This window comes from Diachasma alloeum, unplaced genomic scaffold (assembly GCF_001412515.2).
Source record: "Diachasma alloeum isolate Michigan unplaced genomic scaffold, Dall2.0 Dall_scaffold_00545, whole genome shotgun sequence".
In the NCBI taxonomy this organism is placed as follows: domain Eukaryota; kingdom Metazoa; phylum Arthropoda; class Insecta; order Hymenoptera; family Braconidae; genus Diachasma; species Diachasma alloeum.
In genome coordinates this window covers 59,517-81,349 of record NW_021680677.1, presented here as the reverse complement: position 1 = coordinate 81,349, position 21,833 = coordinate 59,517, and the positions used below count along the sequence as shown (strand labels likewise).

The window sequence follows — 21,833 nt, the reverse complement described above, 5'->3', positions numbered from 1 at the left end:
TATGCGGCACATAACATTATAGTAACTTCACAAGCGTAATTTTTGCAAATCAAAATGCAGTTAAACTAACCGAAGTTCAAAAGTAACCACGACAAATCTATCGTCAGCAGAACTATAAAATAGTTGCAATGACTACATTCCATTGTAATAATTACTTCTCCGGCCATAGTTACCGTAACCCATGAAAAATTGTTAAGGAATTTTTGAGTATAATTCGATGGTGATGGAATATAGTCAGAAGAATTATATTTTTCTCTCAGTGTAGTTTTCGAGATATTGAGGAAAAAAAATTTTTGAAAAATTCGCACACACATCCGGTTATGAATATACCCATTTTCTAAAAATATCATATGTTCACGTTTCATGACATTCTACGTCATTTCCAGGTAAAATTACAAGATCGTCAAAATCAACGATTACAAAGCTTCCATTCGGAAGCAATAATTAAATTAAATATTTACAAGTTAAAAACTGACATGAATAACAAATGGAAATACTGCATAGAAAATGCAAACAATTTAATACCAAGCGAAAATAATTTTTCTTTTTATTATCAAATTTTTATCGATGAACATCCACTCCCAATTGAAAAATGTCCAATAATTCACCATATTTATTATAAGTGCGATATACTAAGTATTTTCGCAACACAATAGTGATATAGTTTTTAGAGGGAAATAGTTTTTAAGGTGTTTCCTGCGAAAAAGGTAAATAATGACATTCATCTGGCATTCATATAGAATGTTTATAATCACAATTGAATTATCTATGAATTTTCCTAGAAATTTTGCAGATTTCCTTTTCGTGTTATTAACGATTAAAGTTGCTGCCTACACATGAACTCTTATAGGGATTTTTTTGTTTAGCTTAAAACTACATTATAAGCTCAGACGGTAACGCAGTTTCGTACCAAACAGAAAAATCTCCATAGGAGGCTATATATAAGAAACGACTTCAATCGTTAATAACTTGAAATGGAAATCTGAAAAAATTCTAGGAAAATTCGTAGATAATTCAATTGCGATTATAAATATTCTATATGAATTCCAGATGAATGTCATTATTTACCTTTTGCGCACAAAACACCTTAAGACGTCTCATTTCGACATCTCCTAATAAAACATGGGTATTTCATTTTTCTTTTTAAAACAAAGGTGTCTCAAAATTCGCGTTCAGACCAGGGTATCTCAAAATTCATGTGAAAAATCGTCTGAAATTTCACGTTTTCCTTCTCTTGCCAGCTGTATAAATGGTACGAATACATAAAAAAATACAAATAACATGAAGTAGTTCACATTGGAAGAGAAATAAAATTATTTGCGAGCTCCGTGACTTGCGACTTAGAAATGGATGTGAACAACAAACTTTCACATGAATTTTGAGATACCCTTGTTTTAGTAGAAGATGTCGATTTTCATTCTTGGTAATACAGTGAGTAAAAGTGTCTCTCCAAAACTGAATTGATCATTCAATTACTAAAAAGCGATCGATACTGAAGCTGGAAAATGCTGATTAGTAATAATCAATCAAGAGGAATGGTCCATCAATCTTCTATTTGAATTCTGTTCATCCTGCAAAAAAACCGAACACTAAAAATCTTACATAAATTGCGTTAATGAAAAACGACGGAATCGTTTGGGGAAGCTTATCGTGCCATTATTCAACATCATGCAGCAGTCACATATAGACTGAAACGTTACAAACATTCACCAGTCAACTCCGAGCCACGTACCAGTATATACTACCTTTTGTTCTCAATTTAATCAATAAAAATCGTTTTTCGTTCGCTAACCACCAGCACGACTTCGCTTATCGGAATTACAGTTGAAATAATACCGGATTTACGTGCGGCAGGATTTTATTTGTAAAGTGTTGAATTGAGATTAGGATCTGCCATAATGGCCTCATTGGAGATATTCAAGTGGAGCCCAGGAGAAAAGAGTCGAAACCTTAGTATTAGTAATGAAAAAAACTAGTGAAAAAACAAGTTAAGGGGAGACCGCGGTGAAATTTTAAAGTCTCGGCTCGGCCTTAAGAGCCATTGGATGAGTTTTGATATATGAAGGGAAATATAAAAAAGTGAGAAAAATTTCGGACCCGAACGGTTTTGCCCCGTATACCCACCAAAAACGTAATTTTTCACGTTTTTAGTTTAAAAATGTCCCTCGGACCACAGTTTTGATCCGATTTCAACTTTTTTTTTTTTAATGTTCGCTATACTCCAACGAACAAACCCAAGTATTCGTTTTGCTTTATATTTATTAGCTCATGAGAAAATCTTTTTCTTTAGTTTTCATTTTTTTTCCTCTTTTTAGCAAATGCTAAAATTCGTTGTTTTCCGCCCATTTTTTTTTTGTTATAATATTTCGATTACGTATGATTAGAACGTGGAATAACGAAAAACAACTAATTTTAGCATTTGCTAAAAAGAGAAAAAAAAATAGAAACTAAAAAAATCATTTTCTCGTCATCTGATAAATATAAAGCAAAACGGATACTTGGGTTTGTTCGTTGGAGTATAGCGAACATTAAAAAAAAAAAAGTTGAAATCGGATGAAAACTGTGGTACAAGGGACATTTCTAAGCTAAAAACGTAAAAAACGACGTTTTTGGTGTATATACGGGGCAAAACGGTTCGGGTCCGAAATTTTTCTCACTTTTTTATATATCCCTTCATATATCAAAAGTCGTCCAGTACCTCTTAAGGCCAAGCCGAGACTTTCAAATTTCACCGCGGTCTCCCCTTAATTGATTATTTAATTTTGAAAAGGTGTTATAATTTATGATGACTGGCATGGATTTCAATCAAATATTTTTATGTATGAGAAAACGATGTTTAAAAGAAAAGATAATAAACGCAACGGTTTGAGTACTACTATCTCAGTGCGAGCGTTGGACAGTCTCGATGATCAGAGATGAATTGACTGATACTGAAATGTCTTATCTCCGGCCGAGCCGGACAGTAGTCGCCAGTCCAAAACTCTCCGGGAGACGGTACGACAGTCACTGAATATCATCTGCGAATTGAGAAAAAGAAGAAAAAATTCTCGTCGGTGTTAACACTCGAGGATAGGAGAGGAAGACAGGTACTCTTTATTTGTTTTTATAATTCGCCTGGTCACGTGTTATTGCCAAGTACATCATGCAGTAGTCAATGAACAACCTCGCTCGACATTGGCCGGATGTGACCAACTAGTCGCTTTGATAGACGTCCTTCCATCCAGCAATAACAAGAGTCAATCGGTTTCACTACTCGTGCATGATTATGCTTCTCTTTTTCGTTGGGTAATCATGAACCGTTGTTTTTCATATTTTAATTTGTCGTGAAATCAGTACTTTAGATAATTAAAAAATTCGTCTGAGATGACTTCAGAAGAGAAGAAGTTGAACATTTCCAGTCGAATATCGGAGTTTTCATTCCAACGACGTTTCACGATAGGTTCCCGGACATTTTGCAATGATTTTATTATTCAAACTCTTTGAAGTTTGAATCTAACTTTCCAACTTCAATGGTTACATGTAGATTAGAATGGAAGAAAAGTTATCGTGCTCGCACCATAGACTGGGTTCAAAGGGGTCTGCTAGGGGAAATTTACCGGGACGAGGAAATTACTGTTCTCTCAGTATTTTTTTCTCCAAATTGAACCAATTTTTCACGAACATGTCAGTAAAATTTTCTTTACACTGTCCGTAAAACGTCGTTATGAACATTGTGATGAAAAATTATCTTCATTACTCGGCCAAAAACAACTTTTCTGACACGTGTGATTGCAGACCGAGGCAAAACCGAGGCTTCACAGCAAAAACGAATGTTTGAATTTCATAAACCTGTTGTAGACATTTTTTAGACACTAAAAAACGTTTGAATAACATGAAAATGTGTTTGATTTTCAGACGAACAGATGCCCAAACATCTGTCTGTGGAATTCATGTTTGAAATCCAGACAAATTTTTATTTTAGTCGGACATTTTCTCGTGTCTGAAAAATGTCTGCAAAAGGTGTGTGAAATTCAAACATTAGTTTTTACTGTGTTCGCCTCGGTCGAAAAAAACTTTTCTGGCGAATATGACTTTCGGCCGTGTGACGGACAATATTTTTTGTCAAAACGCTACGCTTCCGTGACCCGAGTGGAAATTCCGGTCAGGTCTTGATCAAGTTTGGATCAGGTTAGACTTGACCACTGATCAGATATTGATCAAGTTGACGGATCCGTGATCAGACATGTTACGCCTCTGACCAATCCGGATTTGATCAGAACGAATGGATCCGAAGCTGATCAAGTCAACTGTATGAAAACCGGCTAACCTGTCTGTCAATATCAATAACAATTATCAATGATAATTAATCCAAAACAAAAGATAATTCAATTCTTTCACCGTAGGCCGCCTCTCTTAATGAATCTCTACTGTTATTACCTCCGAACCGGGGACCCTATGATTACTAATCCTATGCCCTAACCACTACGCTATCGTGCTATTACTATTGAGTAAACTGTACATTGCCTATATGATTTATATCGGGGTATTCCTTGAATTTACGATTATTCTTGATCTCGCGGATGTGCGTGTGCATTCTCAGAGATAAAACATGTTCAATTAAATTTTTATTTATTTCATTAATGAATAATAATAATGATAATAACAATAACACTAATAAATAAATAGGCATTTGGTGATTTTTTTCTCAAGATCATTTGCGTGTAAGTTTGATACTCTTCTAATACATATTTACGGCATCATCATCCATCCCTTCTGTACATTTGAGAAGGGCTGGCTGTTAATTAAATTGATTAATTTAATTAAATTCATTAAATTAAATTAATTCAATTTAATTTATTTTAATTATAGTATAATGATTCTTTTTGAAGATTGAAAATAATTATTGATAATGATTGATAAAACTTAATTTAAATAGTATAATAGTAGTTAATTAAATTATCCGAAAAACTTATCAAAATTAATGTCAGGTGGAGCGGATCTGAATCTGATGATTTTCTCTTCAATTGACCCCTTTCAAATACCGATCAAGGACATCAAATCCGAATTTGATCAAATTGCGGTCAGGCAGCTGACCTCAGGGTAAGATCGTGCCTACCTGATCAGAACTTGATCTGAATTATCCTGCAGTTTTTCGGCTCCGATCTACTGGATTAAAACTTGGTCAGGTTCTCATCAGGCATCATCTGATCATGTCTACCTGATCAGAACTTGATCTGAACCCGCCTGTAGTTTTTGGGATCCGATCTGCTAGATCAGAACTTGGTCAGGTTCTCATCAGGAATCACCGGATCAGTCGAACCTTACAAAAATCTAATCAAGTTCTGATCGTGCTTCAGGTAGGCCTGAAGCAATTTCCACTCGGGGAATCGCTGCTTAGGGCCGAAATGACAAAAAGTTTTTTTCATCACGCTGTGACGAAAAGTGAACTTTTCGGCACGCTCCGCGTGCCTAAAAGTCCAATTTCCGCCACATTGTGATGAAAAATATTGTTCGTAACTCGTGAAAAAATGTTTTTTGCACTTGTTACGAAATATACTATTTCGCCACGGCGGGCGGAAAGGACACATTTAATAACGTTCTCACCACGGGAGGTAAAATAAAGGACCCTTACCCAGGTGTTTACCACCCTCGTCTTCGGTTCGGGTGGTAATTCTGCACGTGGGCACGACTCCTTTATTTTCCCTCCCCTAGCGGGAAATATATACTGTTTCGACCTTGGGTCGAAAATAGTTATTTCCGTGTAGCACGTTAAAAAGAGGAAAACACACGAAACAAGTGGGAAATTGCCAATGTATTGCATATAGTATAGCTTTTTTTGCTAATAAATTCGCAATATACTTCCGAATGGTCATGTTGCATTTTTTTTTCTTCCGTATATGATTTATATTTTACTTTATTTCATTAAATTGAATGTTTCTTTTCAATCAATTGTGACAAATTTTCTCCTCAGTTGAATTTTATAATTATTATTATTCTTGTTATTATTTTCTCTTATAGAACTTTTTATTTATTCATTTTTTTTCATTATTCTTTCATCACTCTCGTTGTTTCTTTGTAGCATTCATTTTATAAGCTACATTTCATGTTTTCATTTCGCTTTTGTATTTTCATTGAATCGTTTTCTAGCTATTACAATTGGCTTCTTTCTAAGCTCAGCATTTAACAGGTTTATCGTTTCCATAAGCCACGTGTAGGTTATGGCTGTCGATTATTATGAATATAGTTAAATGCATTATAATAATCGCAGTTTGATCAATAATATGAAACAAGAATGATTCACTCTTGGAGTGATTGTTTCTTCATATTTCTTCGTTCTTTGATTGTTTTTTTTCCATTGAAGATTCTGCGTGAAGTTGTTCATTATATTGACAGTTCGTTTGTGATTTTCAAATAATCAACGAAAATGTATTTTCCACAATCATGGAAAGGCAACAAACTTTCGAATATCATAAGCGATTCCTGAAATTCTTGTATAAATCAAATGAAAGAATGATACTATTTATATCATAACAAAATTTCAACAGAATATCATTGAAAAAAATGTATTTATTCATAATTGATTGAGTTTGAAATATCACATTTGAAGAAACCATGAAAAAGCTAATTCTCGGGGAAACTGATGAAAAATTTGAAATTTCTGACAGTTATCGTAACCATAGTTCATCTTCCACTTAAGGGCATCAATACAAACATTTCAATCTCCGATACAATTCATTCGAAGTCAGGAATCCAAAGATATCTGCGGAATTCTGATTTAAAAAAAATTAATTTGCAAATTTTCACAAAAATTACAGTAACGATTACTGCTATCGTCTTCATCTTCGAACTCGGTCGAAAGGGCATCTCAACAAATTTTCTAAGCCGTTATTTAATGAATTTGAAACAAATTTTTTTTTAGCTATCGTAAAAAAAGTGATTTTTGAAAAAATTCGAAAATTCAAAAAATGCGTTAATGAATTGAATTTTAAGTAATGGCAGTAGATGGGGCTCAGTAAGACCTACATTTGAGAAAAAAAAAGATTGAATTCCATTGTTGAACTGGCGAATAATTGAAGAAAAAGTTTGTTACATACGTATATATTTACGTACACACGACCGACGCGGTCTAAAAATTGCATTTTCGGACTTTTTGGATCATAATAGGTTGATATAACACAAAAAATCGAAAACTTACATTTGGTCGATTACAATGCTTCCATTCGGAAGCAAAAACTTAATCTAAAAACCAAGCGAATTCGCTAGACAATTCTATTGAATTTCTATTGCGGAAATTTCATAGCAAATATCTCAATAGAATAAGTTCAATAGAAAACCGACGGCCTGGTGCGGTGGGTAAGAGGGTCGCTCCACATACGCGATGTTTCGGGTTCGTTTCCCGGTCGGATAGAATGTTGATGATCCAACCATTCAAAGTTTTGATCAAGCGGCCGCTACAATGGATCTTAATAGTTCTGTAACACAGAAAAACCTAAATATAAATGACGTTTTGCTAAGCGTAATTTACGATTTGCTAAACTTAATTTACGTTTACCATCAATATGATGTCTGGTGGTTTTGTTTCATGTCATGAAAATCGGAATTTAGGTTTCAAAAAGGCGTATTTTATGGTCAAAATAAAAATGTAAGTTACTCCCAAACAAAGCGTCTTTTACTATTTACATATGTGTAATTCACGAAAAGAATGGTATTTTACGCTTGAAATCAGTTTTCTTTTCTTCTTCATAAATTACGGATAAGTAAACATAAAACATAAAAAAGAATAATCGTAATTTACGAGTACGAAAGCGTAAATTACCTTCATATAGTGGTTATTTATGCACACGAAATCATAAATTAATTAAATTAATTAAATCTTAATTTTCGGCGATTTTGAGCGGAATTTAGGAACATGAAATCGTAAATTACGGTCACGTAATCGTCGATGACGGCAATTTTGAACCCAATTTGCGCTTCAACTTCAAGCGTAAAATATGCTTCAGAAAGCGTAAAAGGTGACTCTCTAAACGTACACTGAGAAAAAAAAATTTATTCCCAGGCAATTCACATTAAGTTTTAATTATGATAATTATATTGCTCTAGAAGATGATCATGTTAGTTATGACATTGAGCGAACTCCCTCAATAATTATAAACATTAAAAAATGAATCGAAATTTTTCCCTGTAGAAAATAAGAAATTTAGGAAAACTGAATAATCATTGACGGAGTTCATCCAAGGTCATGTGCAACATAATCATCCTCTGGAGCAACATGATTGTCATAATTGATATCTAATTAGGTCGCGTGAGAATGACTCGATTATTGGAGACATACGTTTTTGAAAAAATGAATGTTTCTCTCAAGTAAATGAATATTTAGAAAAAATAATTTTTTTTCTTAGTGTAATTGACCTTTAGGTTTTTCTGTGTGTATAAAAAACATCCTCAGTGATTTCACTATTCCTGAGAATCGGAAGATATCTTGCAAAACTAACGGCATTATAAAATCTACTTGAACTGCTTGAGCTCTTCGCTACTGAAATAATGGAGAATTTTTTCAACTTTTATCATCACGTTTTGAGGTATTTGAGCTATATATCTCCCCCTCATTATTTATAAACGACGAATGTTTAAAAATTATAATTCTGTGTAAAATGTAATCTGAATGACGCTTAATATTCATGATTTTTTTTTTTTTAATTTTCACGCAATTTAATTGACAAAGAATTGAAAATAGTTGAATCTATGCTTAAGATATGCTTTAAAAAACGCGTAATAAAAATGCAGAATTTTTCAATAGAATCGGCAAGGACGCATTCGAATTTTCTGATCCAAAAGAATTTCCTAGCGAATGTGTGAGCTTTCCTATTATTTTTATTTCGTCAGCGATATCCAGTGATCTAAAAAAATAATGAATTAGTCATACCAAAAATTGGTTTTCTGTCACTGGCTACTGAAATAATGAAGCATTTTTTTTACTTTTATCATCATGTTTCGCGGTATTTGAGCTATATATCTCCCCCTCATTGAGGTTCACTATTTCCATCATCTTTAATCATAAGATAAGAAGAATAGATAATCCCTTATCAATTAGAAATACTCTGTGCAAAGAAAATGGATTTATTGTAAATAATTTCCTTCTGATACAATTAAATGTTCAGGACTGTCGGAAGTTCTGATTGGATCTCGAAATTACCTCACCTCTTTTTTTTTTTTTTACGGCCTCGGAGTCCCTTTTTCGTGTCCCATTCGGCACTCTATCCAACCCTATGCATGCGGCTGTGGATTCTACACTGTACCGCATTCGCACTTCTATAGAACATAGAAGTAGCATGGGGAAACCACAGAAAAAACCCATGCCGGTACAGGCGGTTCCTCTATTAGCAACCTCCCGCTCGCCGGAGCCTTCCGTTGAAAAATTCGGTTCCACGGGGAATCGAACTCACAACCTTTCGCACACTAGACTTGCGTCTAATCCACTCGGCCACCGACGTCGGTATTATCTCACCTCTAATCTCTAGGTCATTCCAATTTAGCCCTTGTCATCCTCAAAATGCTCTTCGCTTCACATGTGACTCACTACCAGTCTCAGTGATTGTTTCCCTCCTCTTTTTTACGGAAACAATGCAAACTTCTGTATTACTCACAGGGTCGACAAACAATTTATCTTTCACTTCAGTAATTGACCTTCTCACCGTAACTATCTCCCTAGACGCGTCCCCTCATCAAATCGTAAGAATGAACCCAGTAACCAAGTTCGGCAGTTGACAACCGGACGTACACGTGGCATCAATCCTCTCTATTTTTTCAGTACTCATTTGAAATTATAAATTACGAATATATTTAGCAGACATGCGTCCATTAATCAGTTGTGTAATCTATTGAATTCTAATGTCCTGTGTCCAGGATTTTCATAAGGTAATGTATGCGAGTAAATTGTGACTTTATGTTTTCCATTGACATAATTATAGAGGAGAAAAATAATAAATTCTGTACAAGAATGCAAACATGAAAACGATGAAAAACGCGTCTGAAAGGGATGCAAACGGAAACAGTGAGCAATAGGTTGATTAAAATAGTAAATTGATTATTCAGGTTTATATTCACGAGTATTTTCGACCTTATGGAATGCATTAATTCGTCAATATGAAATTTTAAATATAGCAAATCATACATATGGAATAATTTCATACTGCATTGGAAACTTTCGCAGCTTTTCTGCATGTTTTTTTGAGAAATGTTCAATAGGAAATATTTTATAGAAAAAATTGATAGAATTTAATTTTTCAATACAATTGTTTCTCATCAGATCGCTTTTATAGAAATTTTTCCGTGGAAATTCCCTAATTTTTTGGTTGACCTTTTTAACGAGAAAAACTGCAGCGGAAATTTTCTGATCCAAAATGATTTTCTAGCGAATGTGCGGGGTTTTCCTGATATTTTGGTTCGTATGCGATATCCGTTAACTTGAAAAAATAATGAATTAGTCATACCAAAATATGATTTGATGTCACTCGGTCCAATAAGCCGCATTGAGAAAGAAAAATTATTTTTGCCGAATATTAATTTTCTTGAGAGAAACATTTATTTTTAAAAAATAAAATAAAAACTTCTCTCAAATAAATGGATATTTGGCAAAATAGTATTTCGATACGAATGAGACGGAAATTTCACGAGTGTGAAGGTGACAATTACATGCTTTGAAAATTTCCGTCGGCTCGGCCTATAAAGCCGCATTCGTCAGAAAATACTTTTGGACCGTGTGATGAATGCAATTTTTCGTCAAAAGGGCCGTAAACCGCGATCTAACCGAGCGAAGCAAGCTCGCCATCGGCTCAGATTATAAAGCCACATTCGCCAGATAATACTTTTATCGCCTGATGACATAATATACTATTTTGTCACAACGGTCGTAGGCAGCGGCCTTATGGCCGGAATGACAAAATAGTATATTGTATCATCAGGCGATAAAGGTATTATCTGACGAACGTGATTTTATAATCCGAGGCGAAGGCGAGGATTATGATCACATGAATCATGCAATATTTTTATCGCTGCGTGACATACAATATTTTATATCACTGGGCTCGAAAATCGCGATGTACACTGAGAGAAAAACGAACAAGATGTCAAACAAGCCTTTTTGGCCGACAAAATCCGTTAGATGAAAATTACCAAAAAAATACTTGTTTGGCTCCATTTTGAAAGTCTCAAACGCTAATAATTGCTCTGCTTTCAACAACCAAATACACGGAGAACAATTTTTATAGAAAAACTCGAGTGCTAGTACGGGAAAAGAGGTGCAAAGTGATGACCAGGAAAAAATTCCAGTGCGGCCCTAGAAATTTTATTGGGGAAAACGTGAATTTTTCCTCGTATTTCTGTGAAAATTTCACCGAAATCCCCAGAAATTTTATCAGAAATACCAAGAAGATTTACCTTAATAACACTAGAGTTTTTCACAGCAGGTGGATTGTGATTTTTTTCAGTACTCGTACTAGAATTTTTTTAGAAAATTTCTCTATGTGTATTCGGCTCAAGAGGCGGTTCATTCATACAATACGGTGTCTTTTTATGATAAAAATATCTTTTATAGAGGGAAGTTTATCAAGAAATATATTATCCCTAAGTTACAAGATTGCCATCATATCATTATTATTATTTTATTTAAAAATTCATTTTTCGTCTATGATTATTGAATAACCGAAACGACAAACTACTATCCCTCGTTCCATATAAAACGAGCATTTACCGGAAGCAAAATGCGTATGCGAGCATCAAATAACGAAAAAGTAGCGCTAGAAATTACATTTCTTGCTTGTACAGAGAAACAGAATACAGTTTTAAAAAAAAAAAAAAAAACTTTTTTTGTAATAAAAATTTTCAAGCTTGCTGCATGCTTCGCATGTTTGGCACAAAAAAATGGTCATTTTTTTATTTTTAACGGAATTTGTCACAAGAAGCTTGTGACGGGCCATCGCCCGAGGGCCTTCAGTCTAGTATTTACATATGATATACAATGTTTCGGTTATAGAACACAGAAAAAAAGCACAAAAGAGTAGATAAATAATTATTTCAGATAGCTGATAGTATTGTATGGTTGAATAGGACAGATAAGTTGTTTTACATTATCATGGATGAAATGAGAGTGAAACAATTTGAGGGATGTAGTCATGGCTAAGGAAGTCGAGAGCTATTGCTGTAATTATTATAATGGGATGATGTTATTGGGAGTGAGTTATGCCTCCCCAATTGTCATTACCGTATTCTTCTGTACAAATGGCTGTTAGGTTTTCTAGAAGGGTTTTTTGTGGGTATATGGGAGAGAAATGTTCAGTAAAAATTACGGAACTCACAGTTCACTCACCGATTACGGAATCGACTCAGAAAATTTAAGCGACAGTATCGTAATTTTCCACACGAGATTCAGGTAAAAATTACGGAACGCTCTGCAAAAATTCCGTGACAGTTCCGTAAAATTTACTACAACCACATTTCGCTCCGGAATTACAGAAAAGATACGTAATTTTTGTTGACTATTTCTCTCCGTGCACTTGTAACGGGTTTGGATATTGGGCATGCGTTTGTGGCAGAGTTCGCGAATATGGTCCAGTTGAAAAAAAAATACTTTTTTAATTATTGTTAACAATGATTTTTTTGGCACAAGTATGACTTGCTTGAGTGCGAAGCACAGCAAAAACGAATGTCTAAATTTCACAACCTTTCGTAGACATTTTTCAGACACTAAAAGGCGTCCGAATAAAATGAAAATTTGTCTGAATTTCAAACATGGATTAATCTGTTCGAGCACCTGTTCGTCTGAAATTCAGGCACATTCTCATTTTATTATGTCTACAAAAGGTGTGTGAAATTCAGGGCCTGGCGTCATAAATTACTATAATATGATGATCATGTAAGCTTCCACTTCGTATTATACTAATATACAGTTACAGAAAAGCAGAATAATAAAGTATTTATAAAAACAAGAATATCATGCAGTTAAAAGAATCAACGAACGTCAGAATAGAGAAGCAAAATTAACGAAACAAAGGAATAAAGAGAGAACGAGTGAACGAAACATTCATTGAACAATGAAATTGTTTATCTATCAGAGCTTTTAACAATGCGTTTTTCAATTGATGGGAGATTCCGTCAAATACATCTCGACATCAAAAGATAACTGTTCAGGCATTTTATTAATAAATGGCTATGGAAATGACAAATCGTACGATTTGTCCAAAAAATAAAAACAATTAAGTACCGACAATTAAAAATACAATCAACAAATGTCAGAATATAAGGAGGGAAAGATAATTAAACAAAGAGATGAAAGCGAAGTGATTGCTATTTAAACCGGAAGTTATTAATTTAACTCCGTATTAGCAGTAGTAATAAACATTTCGTTATGCTAGAATTTATTAATCTCCGAGTATCTGTACAACACATTTCGAAATTACAAGGTAGTTGATTACTCCTAAGGAAGCCATAATTCATCATAATCGTCAAATCCGCTCTATACTATCGCAGCAATAGAAATAAAGTAAATAAACGAAGTGATAGGCCACGTGTAGACTGCTTAGAGTATAAATATAGATGTTCATGAAGATGAATGACTCCCACGTATGTAAATCCAACCAGCATGGGTCCTCTTAAATTTTTTTCATTTATACTTCTTTTTACATCACATTCTTTCTTCTCATTTCAGGTCCCTCCAAGACACCACAGTGGACTGGTCAACGGTTGTGGCACCAGAGTGCGAGGTGAAGTCCACAGTTTTCATTTTGTCGTTCCACCAGCAGCCCAAGGCAACTAGATAGACGTGTGTGTGCCAGTATTAGTAGCAAGCTAGGAAAAGCCGAAAAAAACGATCCAGGATCATGGCTGTTAAAGAGTGGTTCAGACGACTTCAACCAGTACAACTATATCTAGTGCTCTTCTTCACCACTGCTTTTTTCATCGTTGAGATAATAGCGAGTCATGTGACACACTCGCTTACTCTGTTACTGAATGCCTACCACATGCTCTGCAATATAGTAGCTCTACTCGGGTGCATCGTGTCACTGAAGGTGAGTGAACTGATGTTGTGTAAATACAGTGGTAATGAACTAATTCGGGGAGTGAGTCAAGGCTGCATGATTCGCGCTTGCTACGGCGGCCTCCGGCACTTTCACTCTAATTAATTCGTTCATTTGATTTTTGTTTAGTATGGAAGTCGGGAGCGGTGCCGAACGGAAGAAAATGCCGGTCCCAAGGGCAACTCTACTCTTGCGGTTTGTGAGGACAAAGGATCCTCCAAGTCATTACCCACTGATCCAAAGGTATAACTGAATAGGAAATTGAAAGGATATCATGAGTAGATTTTCGAATTGTCGATTCATCTTGGACACGAGTGGTTCTAGCAGAAAATTTAAAAATAACTTCTGTGCACGAAATTCGTTTCTAAAAATATTCGTTGACATTTTCTTGTAGAACTACTGATCATTGGAGTAATAATAGGGTCAAGATGGTGAAAATCCACTTGTTGTTGTACCACTTCACTGATAACTGATCAAATAGATAAATCAAGAACAGATAAATGAAAACATTGCGTGAAGATGATTCTCTAACGCAGTAAGTTTTGCAGCATTTGTCAATACATTCGTTTTCTAGGAAATTGTATTGCCTTTAAGAACGGTTTTTTGACAAATCATTATAAACTTATCTTCAGTGTTGCACTATCATATTTTTGTCATTCCGGCCGTAAAGCAGAGTTTCACGGACCCTGTGCGTCCGTGAAGCACTGCCTTATAGCCGGAATGATAAAATAATATATTTCGATACGAGTGAGACGAAATTTTTACGAGTATGGAGTTGGTGGCCCGCGGCGTAGCCGAGGGTTGCCAATCACACGAGCTGAAAATTCACGTCTCACATGTGCCGAACAATATTTCAGTAGCGAAGTGGTCAAACAGTTTGAATCGATTTTGCTTATTGGCCAGTTTTCAATGGATATCTCGAAATCTAAGGAAGATAGCAAAATTTTTCTTGTAACCTTTTCAATAGCACTCAATTCGCTCTACACGAAAGGTTATTATGAAAATTTCGCCATCTCCCTTAAATTCAGAAATATTCCTGGAAAATTCAACTAAAGACTAAATTGACTTGAACCGTTTGACCACTTCGCTACTGATTTTTTGGCAGTACCGAACTGTGCCTTTTTCGTTTACAAGTAAACGAATAGTCTATTTTGATACGAGTGAGATGAAATTTTCACGAGTGTAAAGTTGGTGGCAGTGATAATCATATTCATCAATCATAATATACCGTTAAAATGTGAAGTTGTCAATTTTTAACATAAATCTTGAATATTTTAAATATTAAATTAACCATCAATTTGTACATTCAAATGTTGAAATAATTTATTAACCAATAATTTAGGTAGAAAGATTGACGATTATTTGAATAATCGAAAATCAAGTACCTAAATTTAGAATTAGGTTGTTAACTAAAAATTACATTTCAATATTATCAAACATTTTATTCATCATCAATCGAAAAAATTTAGTTACTAAATTTTATACTATTTTAAATTTGTTAAACATAGTTAAACTTTGAACAATATAAGGAGATCCCTCGTAATATTGTCAAAATCTAATATTATTGGCCATCACTGGTTGGCGGCCCGAGGCGAAGCCGAGGGATGCCAATCACACGAGTTGAAAATTCCTGTCTCACATGTGTGGAACAATATTTTTTGACAGTGACCTTACGTTCAACGAGTGACCGAGCCGTGCCTTTGTAATTCTTAAACTGGACTCCTACCATTTATCTCATTTTTAATTTCATCATATTGTTTGTTATATTTGGACTCATAGAAATAAGTTATTCGTAGTCGTTGTTAATTACACCGAGTGGGATCTGACAATAGAATGACGAATATTTGAAATGCAACACGAATTACCAAATTGTATGGAGATTATTCTTTGAATATCTCACAATTAGAAATTAGTAGGTTCTTCAGAATGAGTCAAAAGAAATCAGTAATGAAGTGGTAAAACAGTTTAAATCAATTTTAACACTCCGTTGGTCATGCAAATGTTACGAACCTCGTTGATCGCGCCGTAAGCGCCGCACTGCACTAGCATCGACATAATGATAAATTTGAAAGATCTGGGAAAAATCTGAAAAAATCAAGAGTGATCTCGATTGTATGCTTAAAAAAGTCCCGGGAGATTTTTTATGTTCAGTGTTACCCTTAATTATATATTCAAGCTCAAAGTTGCCATGTTTTTCTGAGATGTCAAATTTTTTCAATTTTTTTCTGAGGCTTCACTGCAGCGTAATTTAAAAATCGGAAAAGTGCGGCACGACGCTCATAGCGCGACCAACGGAGTGTCAACTATTGGCCAGTTTTCTATGAGTATCTCAGAATTTAAGAGAGATGGCAACATTTTTGCTAAAACCTTTTTTGTAGCTCTCAATTCGCTTTACAAAAAAAGTTATTACAAAAATCGCGTTATTTCCCTCAGGTTCGGAGATGTTCCTCGAAAATTCAGATAAGAGCTAAGTCAACTTAAAACGTTTTACTGCTCCACTGTTGAAATATAGTTCATTGACTTGTATCGATTATAAAAATCATCTCTTGGTGAAATGATCTGAACCCACTCAGTTCTACGATAATTACGAGGTAATGTATCATGTTTCATAATCAACAAAATTCTCATAATATGTGTCCACTGCAGCAAGTGAGCCCTGACAATAGAATGAAGAACACATTTGGCTGGGCGAGAATTGATATTCTTACGATGCTGGTATGCGGTGTATTTCTGGCATCCTTCTGTTTCACACTTCTCCTAGAAGCAGTGCTAACACTCAGTCATATAGGCCATCTCGATCAAATGCATTTACCTCTGATTGTAATGGGAATCGGCGTTAGTGGGATTGTCCTCAATCTGTTTTGCTATCTCATCATTGGGGGATATACTTTCAACCAGAGCCTCTATCTGCATGTCACTAAAGATGGAAGTGTTGTCCTTCAAAGGTATGAATACAATAATCATTGCTTATCGACAAATAAGAGAAATTGCACTTTAAAAAAAATTCGATAGAAATACCCAGGGCTTTCGCAGAGAAATTCTATTGAATTTCTATTGGAACTTGGTATAAGTTCCATTAAAATTCTGTTGGTTTTCTTTTTCAATTTACTTCGAAAATTTCGTAAATTTTCCGTTCGAATTTCTGACAGATATTTAATAGAAAAAACTCGACAAATTCTGATTTTTCTATAAGAATTGATTTCTTGGAGATTTTTTTCTACTGAAATTTTTGGACATGAATTTGCCAAGTTTTTTCCGCTGTATTTCTTTGTTACTCGTTACAAAATCCACGAAGAAAATTTGAAAAAATTCATGTCCAAGAATTTCACTAGAATTGCAATTAAAGCTGTTATAGACTGATATAGACAGGTCAATATATATTAAGTTCCTATCGAAAATCTATCCGAAATTTCTAAAAAAAATTGCATAATTTTCAATAGAATTCGTAAAATTCTAACAAAATTCCAATGCGAAGCTAATTGAATTTTCTAGCAAATAAACTAGGTTTGCTACCAAGTTTTCTATACGTCTTTCGTTATTTATTCCATCAATTGATTGCAATGAATAATTATTCCAGAGATGTAGCTGATGGCGAACAAAAGCTAACTCCCACCAGAAGAAGTCCAATCGCAATGCCCAAGAGTAGAAGACTGATGGAAATCACTCGAGATGTTTTTCCATGTGTTCTCGTTGTTGTGGCTTCAGTTCTCGTGCACTTCACGTACGAGGAAAGTACAACGACACCGGGAAAACCGAGTGAGCACGATATTTCGAAATATTTCGATCCAGCTATTGCCATTATCTCAGCGGTTTTCTTGTTCACACTCAGTTACCCCTACTGTAAGTTTATTATAATAATTACTTTGTTTACTTGGTTGTAAAAGGCGAAGAATGTGTTTCGCTTCTAATTTTTTCCTTCTCCACTTTTTTTTTTGTTACAGTGAGGGACTCTTGTATGATACTCTTGCAGACAATTCCAAATCACATAAACATTGACTCTTTGCAGAAAGAACTGCTCGCTGCATTCCCGGGGATTGTGAATGTCCATGACTTTCATGTCTGGCATCTTGCTGGAACCAAAGTCGTTTCCACTGTTCATATTACATTTTTAAATCCAAAGGTGAGAAAATTTGAAGAAAACCTTCCATTCACGAAAAAATTTCATTGAAAAATCAAACGCATTCACTAGAAAATTCTATACCAGGGATGACCATCAATCTTCCGATTCTTTAATATTAAGGCCCGGGGGGATTATCTTTCAGACGTTATCTCGATTGTTTTTCCATCTTCATAATCTAAAATATATCACAATTTCCACTGGATTTGGCATCACGTAAGAGTCCCTAAAAATTATGAGTGTACATGTACAATCAAAAAAGTAGAAAAAAACTGAACATTGTCAAAGAGCGTTTTTAATAAAGATTAAAAAATAAGTCCGATAAAGAGAAAATAGTGAATGGATAATTCATCATGGTAACTAACGATCCGACAGCCATTGTCTACTGTGACAAATGTCGACAGTCATTAGATACATTAAATTATTAATTTGCAATTTCCTCCCTATTGGGTTTAATTCCTAATATTATTCAAAAACGCTCTTTGAAAATGTTCAGCATTTAATCAACGTTTTTTTGCTACGTAAAACTGAATCGCAATTAGCTCATTTCAGATTATCAAAATAAAAAAAGCAACCAAGATCACGTTTGAAAGATCACCCCCCGGGCCTTGATAGTATATTCCCTACCGAGGGAATGAAAATAAAGAAGTTGTGCCCACGTGCAGAATTACGTGGTACAACGTGGGTGAGGCTCCTTTATTTTACTTCCCAGGATCGGGACGTTATTTTCCATTACGGTGTAGGCGCAAAGTCAGATTTCCCTCCCGCAAAGTGCGCACCAATCACACGAGCTGAAAATTCCCGTCTTACGTGTATCGATCAATATTTTTTCGTGTCGAGGGACCTGAAAAACGCCAATTTCTTGGCGCGCAGCCTTCGGCTCGGAAGGCAATCTTGCACGTGGGGGACGGTGATCTGTTTTCCAAGGCTCGGACATGTAATGCACTATTTGACAATGATGTTACGTTCAGCGAGTGGTCGAAATGTGCCTTTTTCGTTTACAACTAACCAAAAGCCTTTTCGCTTACTTTTCATTTACTAGTAAACGAAAAGGCACTTTTCGGCAGGAGGTGAACGTAGCGGCATTGTCAAAATTGTATATTACGATACAAGTGAGAAAAAGTAGTTGTTGAGGTAATACATTTTTTTATATCTATCATACGATATTTTATGACACTGGTGAGAAAAAGACGTGTTCAAAAAAGTGCTCTTTTCTTCCCTTGTATCATAAAAGACTTTTTTCGGCCTAATGACAAAATATACTATTTTGCGTGCAAAAAGGCTTCTTTCGGCATGACGTGAACGTAGCAGCAGTAACAAAAATATGAACATTTCTCTTAAAAGTAATTGAGATTCAAGCAAAAAAATCTCATAATCAACTGACTTCCAGAACGAAGAGGTTTGTGAATACAATTGCCTGTGACGAATATTATAATTTTGAATAGATCTAAAATGACAAAATATTGCCTAAAAATCCCTCTTCCCTTTGTCCCCCTTAAATTTGATTTTTTCACTAAAGTAATACATTTGCCTCTAGGTTTACGCAACAATTACTGACCAAGTAACAGCGTTTTTCGTTGAGATGGGAATAACACAAGTGACGATACAGCCGGAATTCCATAAGGTAATTCAAGATGAAACTATATGCGTTATTTTAACTTTGACGATAATCTAGATAACACTACATTGAAATTGTTTGATGATGTACAGTCGAATGTTGACAAAACGGACTGTCTCATCCGCTGCCGCGGGAGACTCTGTATCCAGTCCCAATGCTGTAAACGTGAAGATCTGCTGGAAGAAATTATTTCATCTAATCCCGAACGAGAACTGCAAACGGATAACAAGAGTTACTTGAAGAAGGAAATCATACCAGTTTCTTCGGAAGTTGATTTAAGGAGATTCACTCTCAATAAAAGTGATGACGAAAAAAGCTGTGAAAAAATTAATGTACAAGTAGATGTGGACATTGCTCATGTGTATAGTAACAGTACTGATGACGAAATTGTTGCAGATGTAATACCGGGTGATCCTGAGGCATTCTAATTTTATATACACTGAACCTTTTTCTATTTCACTGAAAACGTATTTGTAACAAGAAGACTGTTTGTTAGTATTAAGGGAAAATATTTTAAGATTATTGTAAGGACAAAAGAACAAAAATGATCATCAACATGATTGCAACAGCGGCATTTATTGTAAATAATGTTATTAGTCTCCCTGGTTTCAACTCTCGAATTGATTATCAATTATTGACGTGCATAAGACTAATTTTTCATCTTATGAACGAATTGAAATTCAAAAAGAATAATAATAAAAACAGTTTTTTGGAGATGGAATTAAGACTAAAATGAATTTTTTGTACAGTTCCTTAGACTTTAGCATATCTGGACTGGAATTCTTCGCGTTTATAATTCTTTAACAGCCTTACATTTCAACCAATCACAGCCACGTATCGAGAATCTCTGCATTACCGATCAGTGTGCATGGCTCTGATTGGTTGAAATTAAGGTATGATAGAGGATAAGGATCCTTAATCATATATTAGTTGAAATTTACGGTTTTTTGGGTACTCTAAACGCGAAGAATTCCAGCCAGTTCCTACTGCAATCTGGCGGAATTTCGCTGTCAATCTGTACCCAACAAACAAACGTTCTGCCATCAATTAACAAAAACAATTGCCTAAAAATTGATAGCAATTTGCCGGCTTGAAATTGTCGGTATTTCACCATCTAATTGCGTCAGTAATTCCCTGGTAATTTATCAGCAATAATTGTCTGCATTGCCGGCATATTGTCAGCCATTTGTCAGCAGAAGGCTATCTTCGCAGCCCTGCAGAAGGAATTCTCGCAAGGTATACGTTCACCAGTCGATAAACTGGTGATTGCGGCTGTGCGTGTCTACCTCCAGTAACCACCATGGACAGTTTACCATGTGTGAGAATAGACGATGTCTACCCAAAACGTGCTAAAATCCACCGAACTTGAAAATTTCTCTTGATTTAGTTTTTCGGTGGTCTATTTTTTATAGGATTCCACTCAAAGTCACCATTATGCAAAATCAACATTAAATTATGAATCAAGGATATCCTCTAACTTTGTTTTTTTTTCGTTGAAATCCTTTTCAATGATTATAGTTGAAGGTCAGAATTCCTTCTGACCCTAGATTACCGAACATTTTACAGCGATTTCATTATTTAAACTTCGAAGCTCTAAACTGGATTTTCCATTTTCAACCTTTCGAAAGTATTGAAAAAAATTGAAAGAATTTGAATGAATGAAGGTTTTGGAAGGAGATTTATGAAATGACTGGAAAAGTGCTATTGTTAAAAATAACGACCAGTTTTGATGGATAATTCGACATTATTTGAAATCAAGATAAATTTTCCCATATTCAGAACTTTACCAGGAACAGATTTGACGCCAAAGGAAGAAAAAATCGAAAATTTGGAAAAATTTCCCATTTTCCATGTTCGAAGCGCAGCGTAATATCTATCAGTTGATTAGTCCGCCCTATCGATAATGCTCGAGCATCATCGGGAAACCTTCGGTTTAATGGTCCGACAATCGCGAAAACTCCGAAAACCAGTAGACCATCAGCATTATAGAATCAACATATTTTAGAGGAGAGGTTTAATGTGTACAGTTAGTATATCAACCTGGACA

At 35.0% G+C, this 21,833-nt stretch overlaps 1 protein-coding gene across 1 annotated transcript; it reads left to right on the top strand.

The window, feature by feature from the left end:
* Window positions 1-2,712: 2,712 nt before the first annotated feature.
* On the top strand, window positions 2,713-20,492 carry LOC107043039 (zinc transporter 1; the record flags this gene model as incomplete). The annotated part of the gene is given in 8 exon segments (XM_015264339.2): window positions 2,713-3,086; window positions 13,682-14,042; window positions 14,181-14,294; window positions 16,698-16,996; window positions 17,629-17,891; window positions 17,993-18,171; window positions 19,706-19,792; window positions 19,879-20,492. Coding segments are annotated over 7 exon segments (1,467 nt in total). The 3' UTR covers window positions 20,215-20,492.
* Window positions 20,493-21,833: the final 1,341 nt, after the last annotated feature.